This window comes from Hibiscus syriacus, unplaced genomic scaffold (assembly GCF_006381635.1).
Source record: "Hibiscus syriacus cultivar Baekdansim isolate YM2019G1 unplaced genomic scaffold, ASM638163v2 tig00110187_pilon, whole genome shotgun sequence".
Classification (NCBI taxonomy): domain Eukaryota; kingdom Viridiplantae; phylum Streptophyta; class Magnoliopsida; order Malvales; family Malvaceae; genus Hibiscus; species Hibiscus syriacus.
The window spans coordinates 1541266-1556896 of NW_024062618.1; the positions used below are offsets into that span (position 1 = coordinate 1541266).

General features: G+C 33.5%; 2 protein-coding genes and 3 pseudogenes across 2 annotated transcripts; 1 reads left to right on the plus strand and 4 right to left on the minus strand.

The window, feature by feature from the left end:
* Positions 1–1049: 1049 nt before the first annotated feature.
* On the minus strand, positions 1050–2906 carry LOC120217630 (transcription factor ILR3-like). The gene is made up of 5 exons (XM_039214708.1): positions 2593–2906; positions 2155–2217; positions 1874–1951; positions 1634–1796; positions 1050–1488 (listed from the first exon to the last, which is right to left on the minus strand). The coding sequence occupies exons 1-5, from the start codon at positions 2772–2774 to the stop codon at positions 1222–1224; spliced, it is 753 nt and encodes a 250-aa protein (XP_039070639.1). The 5' UTR covers positions 2775–2906; the 3' UTR covers positions 1050–1221.
* Positions 2907–3645: 739 nt separating this feature from the next.
* LOC120217633 lies at positions 3646–4554 on the minus strand (annotated as a pseudogene).
* A 2550-nt stretch (positions 4555–7104) lies between these two features.
* On the plus strand, positions 7105–8049 carry LOC120217635 (annotated as a pseudogene).
* Positions 8050–8634: 585 nt separating this feature from the next.
* On the minus strand, positions 8635–9838 carry LOC120217623 (annotated as a pseudogene).
* Positions 9839–10175: 337 nt separating this feature from the next.
* LOC120217626 lies at positions 10176–11474 on the minus strand. The gene is made up of 2 exons (XM_039214704.1): positions 11276–11474; positions 10176–11183 (listed from the first exon to the last, which is right to left on the minus strand). Exons 1-2 carry the CDS (start codon positions 11288–11290, stop codon positions 10284–10286), a joined length of 915 nt encoding a protein of 304 aa, XP_039070635.1. The 5' UTR covers positions 11291–11474; the 3' UTR covers positions 10176–10283.
* Between the last annotated feature and the right edge of the window lie 4157 nt (positions 11475–15631).

Below are 15631 nucleotides of genomic sequence, written 5' to 3' on the forward strand. Positions count from 1 at the left end.
GTTGAACTGAAAATGTTATATTTTTCGTAACATTTTAGGTTCAACAAAAAATGTTAGTAAAAATGTAACATTTTAAGTTTCACTCAACCTAATAAATGTTATAATTTTTATCACATTTTCAATTGTTCCTCAAAATCTCTGTATTTTAACCTTAAATTAGACTGTCGCACATCAAAACTACCTCATTTTTGTTGACTTTTTGACTTAAAGATCAAGAGGTGGTTCGGGAAACACATGTGAAAAACAATATTTTTAATAGTGTAATAGTTATAAAATAATATATGTTTAGTTTTTTTTTATTTATAAACCTACAAATATAATTGCTCGAATTCAAAATTTCTAAAAATAATAATCCTCTATTTTATTACTAAAATTGTTGGATGAATTCACGAGGAAAAACATTCGATGACAAGCTTTGGGGCTCTTGATGTTTACGAGGACCACTCACCTCGGAGCTATATGGGATTTCAAACAACCTTTTTGAAACCAATTTTGTCAACTTATTTGTAACCAAGAGGGTTAAAATATGCTCTAAATATGTTTAGGAATTTAGTCTAATCATTTTTCAGATTAATATATTTAATGCTACATTTGATTATATAAATATTAGGGTAAATTATACCTATGATCACTTAACTATTGTCTCTTTTTATTTTGATTATTGATATTTTAATTTTGTCAATTAGACCAGCTAACTATTTAATCGTTAACAATCAACTCTGGTCACTTTTTATTTTGATTATTGATATTTATCCCCTAACTATTTAATGTTAACAATCAAACTACTTATCATTAACATTTAACGGATGAGATGATGCGACTTCAAAAAAATTAAAATAAATATGCATTTGATCCTCAATATCTACACCTTCTATCAATTTAATCTTTATTTTAATTCAATTAAATAAATTTAATCTTTAATTAGATAGTAACATGTGCACTATATAATAAAGTGCCAAGTTTCCGATGCTTCTTTACTCCATGTGAGGACCATATGTTCAAGGGAAGGCAATAGAAATTTCAATAAATAGTCTGCTTTTACTTATAATTCCTGGTAAAAATAACACAAGCACCTTAACTCCAGGATGCTATGAATCAATGGTTTTTTCCAACTGTTAGCAGCACACCCAGATTCCAACATCTGTCAATAACAGATAAATGATAAACATAATTGCTTCTTTATGCTGACGAAATACGTCAACAACAGCTCAGCCTTCCAACTTATGCAACCGGAGGGCGGAGAACATGATCCTGTGATGTATCGAAAGCGGCAGGAGGCAAGAACTGCCACATGGAAACTCCGGGATAACCAACATAGGGAACCGGCTTCCCACCAACAACTTGGCCTTGGGTAGTAAATTGAGTTGGAATGGCAGCAGGATGGGATAGGAATCCTGGATGAGAACTCATGGCCTTGACTTGCCGCTCAAGATTCTCTTTCTCGGCCTTCAGCCTCTGTTTCTCATCCCGGAGTTCATTTTTTTGAGCCTACAAAACAAATCTCGTCTCAGCATGCACATCATTGAAACTTAAGCGATAGTAATGGATCAAATGAAAATTTTCACTTGCATTACTTGTCCATGTGTACTAACGAATGAAACGTGTAACAAATAAACAGTGAATCTGAGCTCACTTTTAGCTCATTAATCTTCTCCTGCAGACTCTCATTTGACTCCTTCAATTTCAGGGCTTCATCCCGTAAGTGCGTAACCATTTGAACAGCATCAACCAATATAAGAGCCTTGTCTACTTTGGGAGGCCTTCCTGGATCTAGGATAGAACCCAATTCCAGGAACCTAGAGATAGTGAAAATGCAACTATCAGAGAAGGAAACATCGATTGGAGGGAAGGAAATCAGTATATCAAAACATGCCTGTCATTTAACCTATCCCTTCTCATCTTTTCCCTGCAAGCTTTGGAGGCAGTTGCACTACATGTTCCAGACCTCACCCTGTGATAAGAATGCCGAATAGATTACTAAGCGAAACCCCGTATGAAACCGAGCAACAAATCGAAGCACAACCAGACTGAAACCGACCCAAACTTAAAGATACAATAAGATGGTGACAACCGAAGAAGCTAAAGTAGAATCTGCAATAGGCAAACAAAGCAAGCAAATACAATAAAATGATAAACCCTCAAGTAGCTATATACCGTTTTCGGGAGCCTGGTTCGATAAGATTATTGGAATTCCCAAATGATTCATTAAATTCTGCACTGCAGTATCAAGAAGAAAAAAAGATTAATGAGCGTGTTCATAGTAGAATAAGAAATCAACAACATCCGAGCTTGAGGGAGCAACTAACTGGGCCATGGCAGCTTGCCAGCCACTAAGCTTATCGCCCAAATCCATCGCAAAACATAATTTCAAACTAAATAACGCTAAACCAACTTGTAAATATAACTAAAAAACGAAAGCAATTACTCTCTAAACCTAATGCACTAAAATGAAGCATAAAACTTTCATTTTTTTAGAGAACCCAAAGTCTGAAACCTATTGGAAATTGCGTGAAATGTACAACTAATATGATAATGTCACTCGAAATTTCAGAAGGAATCAATTAAAAAGAAAGAAAATGAGAAGAGAGGAACCTGAGAGGATTAGAGCAAGTGAGGGAATTAGATGACCAGATAGGGGCAGAAGGATGAAGTGAAGGAAGATCACCACCAGGCACTGTAATGCCGTCTAACAAACCATAATCATCAAACATCCATGCGTTGAGGTTTTCCGAGGAAACCAGGTCCGCCCCGTTCGGTTGCTGCCGGGATATCATATCCCCAGCAAGGACTGGGTTAAGTCAAGGTAGTGGAAGAATGGGTTGGAGCAGAAATGGAGAAAGAAAGAGAGAATCGAATAGAAGAGGGAGATATGAAACGAGTGAATTTGGTTGGTTTTGGATGGGAAGCTTGTGATGGTGGGGGGAAAAGTGGAGAATAATATATTCATTGGATTTGGGGTGGGGAATTGAGAGAGAAAGTCCACCCTTCTTTGTTTTTGTTCTCCATCTTAAGGTAATTCTTTTTCCATTCCACTTCCTTCACCACACGCAAAAAAAAAAGACCAGGCCAAGGCCATTCCGCTTCGCAAGAGTGACATATGAACACTGTTTCGGGAATTGGATTCTTTTTTCTACAAATCTAACTTCGATTCTTTTCTTATGCTATAACTTCGATTTCAAAACATTTTTATTTCATTTTTATTTCTTTGTCTAAGATTGATTTTTAAAAAATTCAGTTAAAATTAATAGAATTAAATTTAAAAAATTAAGGATTTTTTTGAGAAGGTTTTAGTTTTAAGAAATTTAGAATGTTTGTTCAAATATTTAAACAGTAAAAAGGTATCATTTCTGAAGACGAATAACATATCTGAAAAATTAATCTTATCAAATGTTTATCAGAAAAAATCAGAATACTAACACGTCAAATAAGAACAAAAGATTTCGGAAAAAAAAAGCTAATCTTATGATAAAAAATAAAAGAGCGAAGAGCGAAGCGAATAATGATTAGAAAAATTATTTATAAACTCGACTTAATGAGAAATGATAACCAAGTAAAAAACGATACAATTATCTCAAATTTTCATGTGAAAGAGTGACAGCAAAAATATATTGGAGAATAATTTACTGTGGAAGTATAACACATGATTAGAATTGTCAACAAGATGAAGATTGAGGAACAAATACAACAAATCAACATGACGGAACAGTGCAACAATTTCAACTGTGAACGCAGTCACCAAAACAACATATGTGCTTCAAAGACACCCTTTTTTACAAGACAATAGACAATCACCAGAACAACAACATAAGGTTTACATGTTCAATGATGTATAAGATCACAAGCACTGATACTATGCAGCATCTACACGAATGGATTGCACAAACCCATCAATCCTTTCTTCATCTCTTCCGGATTCGCACCGACGAACTTGTCGACTACGGTACCTTCCCTCATCAACAAAAACGTCGGCATGGCCTTTATCTCCATCTTCTTTGCTACCTCCTAAAGTTTCCATTCACAAACAGTATCCAAGTCATGTTCATAGTAAATAACAAACAATTAACCATCAAGAAAGTTATACAGCAGACAGAGAAGATGAAACCTGCAATATGCATCAGAATGTCAAGAAGGAACAAGAAACAACGAGATTCTTACCTTAACATCATCAACATCGACAGTGAGGAACAGAACATGTTGGAACGTTGAGGCCAGTTCTTCAAAGAAAGGGTTCATGGCCACCGAAGGCATACACCATGAAGCAGTGAAGTGTACAACAATCTAAAGCAACCAAAACAGGAATGAACAAGGATCAAACAACACTGGTAAAAGGTTTTTAGAATGAAAATTTGAAGACCTTACAGGGCAGCCTTGATTTGTAGCTTGGTTGAAATAGAAATCCCAGGATTGAACGGAGTCGATGTTCACAACTCGAGACTTGTTTTGCTGATCATGTTGTGCCTCCTCCATCTCTTTCTTCCTCGGACAATAATCTTGTTTAATGTATTGCTTTTCTTTTGCTTGCAACAACAGGAATGTTGCTTTGGAATTTAGACTGAAATGCACACCTGTTTTTATTTATTTTAATGTTCGAAAGGCCCACATCTTTGAACCTTATCTTGATCAAAATTGATAGAAGAATCTCGAACGAAATTACAGAACAAGACTTTGGAATTACGCTATATACTGCTTTTCTTAGGATAAACAATAATATTTTAATTATCATTTTTGCTACATTTTGATCATTTAATTATTTTTTTTTAAATCAACGTTATGTTTTGTTTAGTATTTTAACCATCATTTTTACTACATTTTGGTCATTTAATATTATTTTTTAAATTAACGTTATATTTTAGTTTTATTTTTGTCATCAATCGTTAAAAAAATAATAGAATTATTGACACGATATTTTTTTTAATTTTTTTAATTATGATTTGATATTATCTTACTGTGACATGTTAGCATCATCGTTGATTTTTTACTAATTGATGACCAAAATGAAATTGAAAATGTAACATTAAGTATGAGTATTAGACAAAAAATAATTGGATAATCAAAACGGAACAAAAGTGACAATTGGAGTATTAAATATGTAGTTTATCCTATTTTTTTATTGATTTAGTTTTTATAGAACTTTTCATCATCTTGATAATTTTGAGATAAAAAATAACTGGTCTTTAAATTTATTATTTATCAAATAATTATCCCTCAAATAATTCTATTTATTCTCTTTAAAAAATTATTGTCTGATCTGTGTTCCTTGTGAACTGATTTAATTGGTATACAATTTGGTTTCGTTTTGTGTTCACAATCTCATAGGAATTCCTGCTATTGAAGAACAATGGGAGATGGGCAAAGGAACAAGAAAGACTTGATTTTACAACAACTCAACAGCAGAACATTCCAAAGACTTCGAAACTGTGTGCGCCCATGGATAACGTTCTTCTCTTTCTATCATACAACGCTCAAAGGAAAAATTTAGGTGGTATTTGTTTTTGAAGAGGTAAAAGGTCTGCAGTCTGCGGACTACATCTGCAGACATTTACAGCAGAAGAGGTGGACAAAAGTCTGCAGTATGCAAGAAGAATACTGTTTGTTTTTAACGGTTGCAGACTGCTAAAATAAACTGAAATATAAATACACTGATTTTTTAAACTTAAAAGAGTTTTGCAATATTGAAATTTAAATAATTTTAGTTTTATAATACTGAAATTTAAATAATCCATACAAGTACAATAATAAATATTTTAAAATAAATCAATCTATATTTTAAAATAAATCAATATATATTTTAAAATAAATAAATTCATATTTTAAAATAAATCAATCCATATTTTAAAATAAATCAATCCATATTTAAAAATAAATCAATCCATATTTTAAAATAAATCAATCTATATTTTAAAATAAAATTTTTTATATTTTAAAATAAAATTTTTCATATTTTAAAATAAAATTTTTCATATTTTAAAATAAATAAATCTATATTTTAAAATAAATTTTAAAATAGATTTAAATGATTTTAATTTTCTCGTAGACCTTTGAAGACATAAAACCATGTCTGCACCAAGAAGAGCTCGCGCAGACGTTTGAAGAGCTTCTGTCTTCTAAAAAACAAACGGTCTGCGAAGCCTAATGTCTGGCGTGGTCTGCACGGCGCAGACATAAAAGGTTTGAAGATGTTGCACATTGAAAACAAGCTAAGCCTTATTTTATCCATAATTAGCTTATTTAACGAGATTGGATATTAAGGTTTTTTAAATAAAATTAAGAAATTAATTTTTAATATTATAAATAAATTAAATCAAATTTAGATAATCGTTACAAAAACATTTATTTTAAACAATAAACATTATAGTTTAAATTCCTAAAGAAACTTTTTAACAGTATAACTACAACGACTCGAATTCAAAATCTTAAAAAAAATAATACTCCTTTTAATCATTAAAATCACTTAATTGATTAAATAATAATGATTTTTTTAAATGAAAACATTAAGATTATTATAAAGTAATAATTATTTAACATTTTTCTTAGCTTAATAATAACACATACTCTTATATCTTAAAAAATAACTACTCGAATATGGATACTTTAAAAAAACATTACGCCTCAACTCATTCTATCTGCGGATGATTTGGCTCATTTTGTCTGGACTAATTTTAGGCTTAATATATCTGTTCTCCCTGCACTATATACAGATTTTCAGTTTGACCCGTATATCCTCTATACCATTATTTTGTCTCTCAGTTTATTTCATTATCATTACTGTTAAAAAAGGCGTGGTTGAATCCTAAACTGCCACGTGTAATAAAAATAAAAAAAACTTATGAAAAAGACAATTCTGTTTTGCAGAGTCCACGTGTCAGAACAGGACCAGGTCACCATTGAGCGCAATCCAACACGTCTAATGCCCATATGTCTGAGAACAAATGGTGAAGACCACATCCAATTATCCAAAGTGGAAAATTGCAGATAAGGTGTCTCAAACCGGACCAATCTACATCAAAGTAAATAAAAGAAAAAATTGAGGAAAAAAGACTCAACGACACCATCAAATCTACACTTGGCTCATTCAGATTGGGGAAAAAAACTCGGGTTGTGGTGATGGGACAGGCAATGGCGATGATTGGTTTCAGTGGCTCTTCACAGGCTGTCCTGGAAGGCAGCCTTCAATTCAGTGGGCAAACCCGCTTGAACATTGCTAGCAACAACCGAGTGGCTGTGGGTAGACCTGGTTTCACTGTCAGAGCCCATCGGGCACCGGCTGAACCAGAGACCGGACGCAGAGCCATGCTAGGTCTTGTTGCTGCTGGTTTGGTCACTGGCTCCTTTGTTCAAAAGCTGTGCTTGCCGATGCAAGAAGCATCAAGGTTGGACCACCTCCCCCACCTTCTGGTGGCTTACGTAAGTCATTGATCCTTTTCAATTTGTACAGATTTTAAGCATGTTCAAATTCAGTAATTTGATGACCAAATCAGAATTTTGGCAGCTGGAACTCTGAACTCGGATGAGCCAAGAGACCTTAATCTGCCATACAAAAGCAGGTTCTTCCTCCAACCACTTGCTCCAGCTCAGGCAGCACAGAGAGCAAAGAAGTCAGCCAAGGACATTGTGGGTGTCAAGAGCTTGATCGACAAAAAAGCCTGGCCTTGTGTCATGAACGATCTCCGTCTCAAGGCGGAGTATCTCCGCTATGGCCTCAACACCGTCATTGATTCCAAGCCCAAATATGAGAAGAAAACTCTCAAGGAACTTACTAAGAAACTCTTCAATACCATTGACAATGTAAGTTTCGAAGTTTTTCCTTCTGGTTTTGCTGCATAATTGCTTGCATCATTTAATATGCTAAACTATCATGTACTTCTGACGTGGAATTTTATTTTTTTCCTTGCAGCTTGACCATGCAGCCAAGATCAAGAGCACCCCTGAAGCAGAGAAGTATTATGCTGAGACTGTATCTAGTTTGAACGAAGTTCTTGCAAAGCTTGGCTAAGAGAATGTTGAATTGTATTTTGATGTAAGATAACCTTGTTCATCGTTTCTAGAGACACTTTCATTTCCATGCTATCTGAAGGGAACCTCTATCTATTAACGAAATTAAAAACTCTGTTGTCTGATTGTTGAAGCACATTCAGGTCACTGTCAACTCTATTAAAAGATATTAGCTTCAAGTTAAAAGATGGAAGAGGAATAGTCAATCAATTTAAGCTTTAATAGTAAGCAAGACACACCTAGCTTTATTAGTAAACCAGCCATCATTCATAAACTCATCAGTTAATAGGCACGGGAGAAGAACTACCAAGTATCACTCAAGTTCAAGTAACGCAAAATATGTAAAGGGTTAATGCTATTTTCCAGTTTCTCCGATTTCATATTGAGATTGCACAGATAAAAAGCAGAATGATCACAGAACAGAGCTAATATGAAATACCAACTGCATAACAGAGATGATTATCAAAGTTTCAATTTCAAGATTTAATTCATACCAAAAGCTGAAGGTTATAGCGGATGATAAATAAGAAAACATAAAGTATATCATAGAAATCTTAATCACTGATAAGAAAAACAGATAAATATCATCTCCACCACTACCATGAAAATAGTTCTGACTGCAATTGGTAAAAAATTACTTGCTTTAAGATACTCGTCCAGATTCAATTAACGAAAATGATAAAACAAAATAGCATTGGTAAAACCTGCCACTACTCTGCGGGCATATTCAGCTTATAGCGACAGTAACTATTTGTGTTGGCAAGCTTCAGGAGTTCCTTTGCATCTTCAATCTTGGAGGCTTCAACCAAGTCATCCACCACTCGCTGCAACAATGCAGCACCAACCAATTTTTTCCTATCAAGAATCTCCTTGCACAGCTCAATGGCAAAAGTAAAATCGCTCTTCTCACAAACGAATGGGATCAATATCGAAAATGTCAGTTTGTCCGGTACACAGTCATTTTTCCCGATTTGACTAAACCACTCTTTAGCTTCTTCCAACTTTCAATCATTAAGAAACCTTCTAATCATATAATTGAGAGTAAACACATCCAGTTTAACTCCATTACTCCTCATTTCTTCAACCAAGTTAGCCGTCTCTTTCATTCTCTTTTCGGCTGCAAATCCGAGTAACTTCGCATTATAACTCCTAATATCAGGCTCTACATTTTTTCTCCAACATTTTACCCCATATTTCTCCCCATCATCAAACCTTCCATTCTTGAAAAAAAATCATATATAAGCATGTTAAAAGTAATCACATCCGGCTGCACACCCTTCTTCTCCATCTCATAGAGCATCAATCTAGCAGAATCCAAAGAACCCATCTCACATAAAGCCTTAATAACCGTATTATAAGAAATCAAATCTGGCTTAATTGACAACTTCTCCGGCAACTCCTTTAAAAACACATCAACCTTATCAAGCTTTCTGGCATTCACGCAAGCTCCCATAAGAGCATTGAAAGACAACAACCCTCTATTCGGCATTTCATCAAACACCTTGTAAACTTGCTCAAACATGCCTGATCTCACATACTATCGGATTAATCTAGTAGCAAAGCCTTCTTTCGAAATGTCTTCGTATTTCTTTTGATCTTAGAGGATTTCTTCGATCCATTCGATGCGTCCAGCTGAAGCAAGGCGGCGAACAATATTTTCATAGATGCCGCTTCGTGAGCGGAAGCGACTGTACTCGGAGGATTTTTTGAATTTTTCAACGAGACGCTTGAGGTCGCGTTCTTTTTGGAGTTCAGCAGCGGCTTTTCGAACGTTGTCTGGCCGTGGCGTTGGTGTTGTGGAGAAGGTGCGGCGGAGGACGCGAGTTAAAGATGACATTTTTAGAGGTTTAAGGTCGCCAGCAGTTGTTAGTACTTAGTACGGCCTTAGAGGGAGGTTTAAGCGCTTTTTGGTTCTTATTGCTGGCATTTTACATGAAATTAATATATTTTATAGGATAAATTATTAATTCGGTCATCCATTTATTTTTATGTTTTTATTTTGATCATCTAATTATTTTTTAAATTCACATCTAACATTAATTTTATTTTTATTTTAATACTTTCCATTAGATTTAAAAACTGATTTAATGAAAATTATAATGTGATATATAACAACAATTTTAATCTTCAGGAACAACTACAAACAACTAAAATTAGCATCCTATTGTAGATAATGGATCTAATGAGAACCACAAAGGAAAACAACTTATTTGCAGATAAAATTGTTCATACAGCTATAACTTCCCTTACAGCTTTATTTACTTGTACCATCTTTGTGCTAAAAGAAAGAACTAATTCAACCATGAATATTCCTCTTGATACTCCATCTGCCTTGACACAAGTTGTCCCTCGTAATGCCTTTCGTAATTGAAGATCGGATTCTCGTAAACACCTCCGTAGCTCCATTGTTCTCCGTAAGGATACGAATTACCGAAAAGATAATCGGCGGTCTCCTCCCACAGACAGTTTTCATCGCTCCATTTACCGCAAACACCATGAGGACCGTAACGGTTTCGATAATAATCGTTCTCTCTCTTTGCTCGATCCAAGCAGGGCCAGTGACCAAACAAAGTTTCACAAAGGTCCATTGCTTCTAAGCCATACCCTGGAGGAATTTGAGACACCCTCTTCTCATATTCACTACCATTAGAGTGAACGTCGGGATAATCTTCCTTACTTTCTTCAACTCGGTTCGACTCGATAGGCTTGCCGCTAGAATCCAGATTAACATCTTCCATACCGCCCTGTGTTTGCTGCTCTTGATCTTCGACCGTTGTTGCTGCTGCTTTGCTTCCGTTGCTAGGTTTTTCTACAGGTTTATAGACTCCTTTCGCATTCGGTGACTCGATCGACGGATGGGAAAAATTGTTCAAGGCTTGATCATTCGGATCCTGTGATGATGAACGCGGATAACATATTTTCTCGGAAGGGGGCAGAGGTTTGCCATATGTTGCAACAGGATCATATCCACCGCCGTAAGGCGTCGGATCGTACTCATCAAATGCAGGCTCGTTGAACTCAGAGACGGAATATGATACGATAAACCGAGTCTTTATCGTACCATAATCGTCACCGTAAGGGTTTAGAGCATACTCAACATAGTTAGGCTCACTGAAAGTGTACGAAGAGTACGCAACATTCGAATGACCGATTTCGGGTTCATAAGCAACATAACATGGAGCTGAATCGTATCGGAAAGAATTGTAATCGTTATATGCATAGGTAGAATGATCTAAGGGTTGTGATGAGACATAATCTTGATAAGGAGTTTGATAATACTCACCAAAATTAGCTTCATAATAGGTGGAGCTGTAGTAGGCCATTACAGATTCATGATTTGCAGAATTTGCAGTGAGCAAATTCAGAGGCAGAGCAAGAGAAAATTTGGGGTTTTCTTTCTTGCAAATTGGTGCAGCTGCCGACTATGTATATGGAAATGACATTATTGTATCTACCACATAGCCTTTATCTAAATGGATAGAGAGAGAAAGTTTGTGCACATGTGAGGAGAATTGTGAAATTGTACTTTTTAATAACAACCGCTTACTTTTGCTTCCATTTGAAAGAAAGAGAGAAATAACTCTTTACCCATATCACATTTTCAAAAATTAATGAGTTGATTACGTCACGTCGTTAGTGTAGGCTCTTATTTTAAATTGATCCTTAAACTTTTAGTTATTCGAATTTCTTCCCTAAATTATGATTATTATTCTAAATTAGTCCTTGGACTTTTGAACACTTAAATTTCATCCCAAACTATATGTGTATGCTAATCACATCTCTTGTTAATAAATCGTTAGCCCAAGTTATATTGTTATATGGTTGAAAAAACAAAATATAGGTTAAGTTATGGTTGAAATGGATTACATTTTTTGGATGAATTAGGGGGATGAAATTGGAATATTCAAAAGATTAGGGACTATTTTAGAAAGAGGGTCATAGTTTAGGGATGAAATTAGAATGTTCAAAAGTTTAAAGACTAATTTAGAATGAGAGTCATAGTTTGGGAATAAAATTAGAATATTCAAAAGGTTAAAGATCAATTTAAAATGAGTTATAATTTAGGGACATATGATATAATTAACCCAAAATTAAATATCTAAATAACATTGCTTTAAAATTAATAAGCTAGTTTATTAAAGTAATATCATCCAAAGAATATTATTGATAAAAATGATATTTTTGACAAAATTATGAAAATGACCTTTTAAAATTAGCGTTTTACTCTTTTAGAGGGCATGCTTTTACATTGGTGAAAAGATTTACGCACTGTTTCTCTCATGTTGACGTTATTCAAGAACAAAATGTAAAAAAAGAAAAGATAAAATTTTTTACGAATTTTATTAAAAAAGAAACAACTTACGATATATATCAAAGATAAATAAATGTACGAGCACGAACATAAGCCAATTAGACGGCAACGGTGGCACACGTATATATATCTAGTCTTTAATCACTCAATCAGTGCATGTTTAAAACACTATATTCAAACAATTTACAAAAACACGTGTAAGATTTGAGAATATAATACATAATCTTGTTGGTTTTGAGTTGTCAAAGAGAAATTTTAAACTTTATCAAATTTGTATCAATGCGACAGTTAAAGACAATCTTTGACAACTTAAAAAACCAATAATTTTTTTATCATGATATTCTCAAATATCACATTATTTATATATGAGTTCTTTAAAGTGTTTAAACATGAATTCATTGAATGATTAGAGACGAAGTCTATACATTCATTTAATTATTTTTAAAGTTAAATATCTAAATAACATTCATTCTGAATTGATTAATAAAATAACATCATTTCACTAAAATTCATGAAAGATTCAGTTGATTGAATGTGTGTTTGTGTACGTGACATTTAAACTTATAAAAGACCACGTAACTGATTGGGCATGCTTTTATCTATGCGGTACAATCTTAAAAAAAATTAATTGACGAAGTACGAGTTGTATGGATTTTAGATAAAATATATATTTTAATGATTAAAATGAGAAAAAAATGAAAACAAAAGATTATCTAAAATGAATAAATACATATGATACATGTTAGCATGAGTAAAAATCAGATAGACGATAACAATAACATTCACGTGCAAGTCTTTAGTTACCTAATGGTTATATATAGAAAATTATGTTAAAGAAAAGAGTGAAATTTCAAGTATCCAAACATGAAAATCCAGCACTGCAATTTCAATCAACAAAGGAAAACCATTGGTTCGGATCTCTTCCATTTGCTGAAATAGAGAAACGTCACAATCGAATTCGAATGTAAAAGGATTTCGATCATTTGCAAAAGATGGTGAGGGGCAGCTGGCAAGTCCCATCATGTACTTAACAATGCACATAAGAAATCTGAATTCTATATTTCTTCTTATCTTTTAATTTGTTTTCTTGCTTGAAATATTTTGGACAAATAATGCAAAGCCAACTGGCGGTGGCCTTCCATGAAAGCAAGATTATAAGCACTGTGCCATTTAGAACACACTCTAGGAGTTTGTGCAAGAGAAGACGTGTAAACAATTAAACATACCTTGAAATATCATATAACTTTTATTTAATTTTGATCAAAAATTAAAATACTCTACAAAGAATAAATAATAAAATAATTATTTATATATGATAATTTTATCCTCGTGCCTTGATGATTGAAATGAAAGATTGATGTGAATAGATGTCATGATAAAGGACATCTCGGCCTCATAAACAGTGTGATCTATTCGGGCTAATAAAGGACATCGCATTGGATTTTATCCTTTATACTCTACATTCGGGCTCATAAAGGACATCTCGGCCTAATTCATAGCCTGTAACTTTTCCTGTCCATTCGGGCACATAATAAATAGGCCCTTAACTTTCCTGGTATGGTGTAGCACCAAATGCAAAATGTGGCCGAATGAAGTCTACAAGCTTCTTAAACTTTAAACTGAAATCGGATACCAACATTTCCCAACGTGGTCGAACCCTCTTTCAAGCTTTCAATCCTCTCTTTTAAGCACGCAGCTATTGCCACTCAATGAGTCAGTCATTGTCTCACCAGATGCCCCGGTGTGACCAAATCCAATGCGAATCTTCAACATGGTATTGAGTCTAAAATACGATGACTGAATCTGCATTGTGCATTGACAAAACCTTGTTTATATCTCTGCTTCAGCACTTTATAAAGATTAGGTTCATATTACATCATGTCAGACACTAGCAGTTTAGCCAGTCAATAAAAAGCCTAACTACATACGTCAATGATAAAGATGTTTAGTATCTCTAGTGGGCCAGTATATTCCTGTTCTTTATACATTTTAATAGATATTTGGAAGATTATACTTTTTCTTACATTATTATATCAGCAGTTGATCAGAACTCTTTTGCTTTTCAGAAGGAAAAACATTTTTAAAAAGAAAAACTAGCAAGCAATAACCTAACTCTTGTTTATACGCGTTTCCCAATAATTTTGCTCAAAGGGACTACTTAGTTAGAGTCCTCTTCAATGTTTAATAGTTAATCGGTTGTAAATAATTAAAAAAAAAATTAAACTAATCAAACAATCTCAGTTGTAAAAAGAAGAGTTGTTCATTCTATAAGTTTTGAATTCGAGCAAATGTGTGAAAACATTGAAAAAATTATACGACAACAATTCTATTTTAAAATTTGGTCAATTGAAAGATGTGATTTAATTCAAATTAAATTTAAAAAAGTCAGAAGAAAATATATTGAGACCCCAATTGAACACAAAGAATAATGTTTCAAATACATGAGTCAATCAACCATGTCAACCCCACCAAATGGATAATACTAATACTTTTTTTTGTCACGTTTCATAAATTCACGAAACCAATGATTTATATGACTTATGGTGGCTTTGGTACAATTCTTTTTTTTTCAAAACAAATTTGTACACATAAGATTATAGAAGTTAATCTAAACAGAGATGGTCATGAAGAGAACACGAACTTAATTTAAAGAGAAGGATGATAAAGGTATAACTGAAAGAAAAAGATAACAAAAGAAATAATGATAAATGAAGAAGTCGGCGAAACATATGTTATCTTTAGATTATTTTTAAAAGATAAAATGTACATTTTAAACATTTTTAAAAAATTGATTTTCTACGACAAAAGATGAAAATTTGAGCTATTGAGGTTAGGTTAAAAATCACTTTTCCAATCATGATTTTAATTGTTTATAGGGTGAAAAATGTAATACCCCTAATCCGTATCCGACCCGAATCCGAGTCTGAGGCGTCACATTGACTTTTCAAAACGTTTTTCTTAACAAATAGGTTAAAAATTTAAATTCTCAACTCAAGAAAATGAATATTTTACATTAATTAAAATTAATTGGTTTTATAAAACTTACCAGAGCTTGTACAATTCAAATATTTAAACTACATGCCAACTATATTCTATGTAACAAAATACATGTATTTAAATACATTTCTGATCTGATCTTTGGAAAGGAGAATTTGAGCTGTCTTGCTCCTCTTAGCTCCATAATCTCATCGAAACCTACGTGTGAAACATTCACATGCTAAGTCTATGACTTAGTGAGGCATATAATACATGTAATGTAAAATGTAACTCCTATCAATGCATGAACAATTATTACTAACATATCATACAAAAGCATATATTCATTTA

Excerpts from the sequence above, each read along its gene's own strand:
- LOC120217630 (XM_039214708.1), bottom strand. The coding sequence starts at position 2,774 with ATGATATCCCGGCAGCAACCGAACGGGGCGGACCTGGTTTCCTCGGAA. Across the intron at positions 2,218-2,592 it reads ACTTGCTCTAATCCTCTCAG|TGCAGAATTTAATGAATCAT; the intron begins GTTCCTCTCTTC and ends TTGATACTGCAG. Across the intron at positions 1,952-2,154 it reads GAACCAGGCTCCCGAAAACG|GGTGAGGTCTGGAACATGTA; the intron begins GTATATAGCTAC and ends TTCTTATCACAG.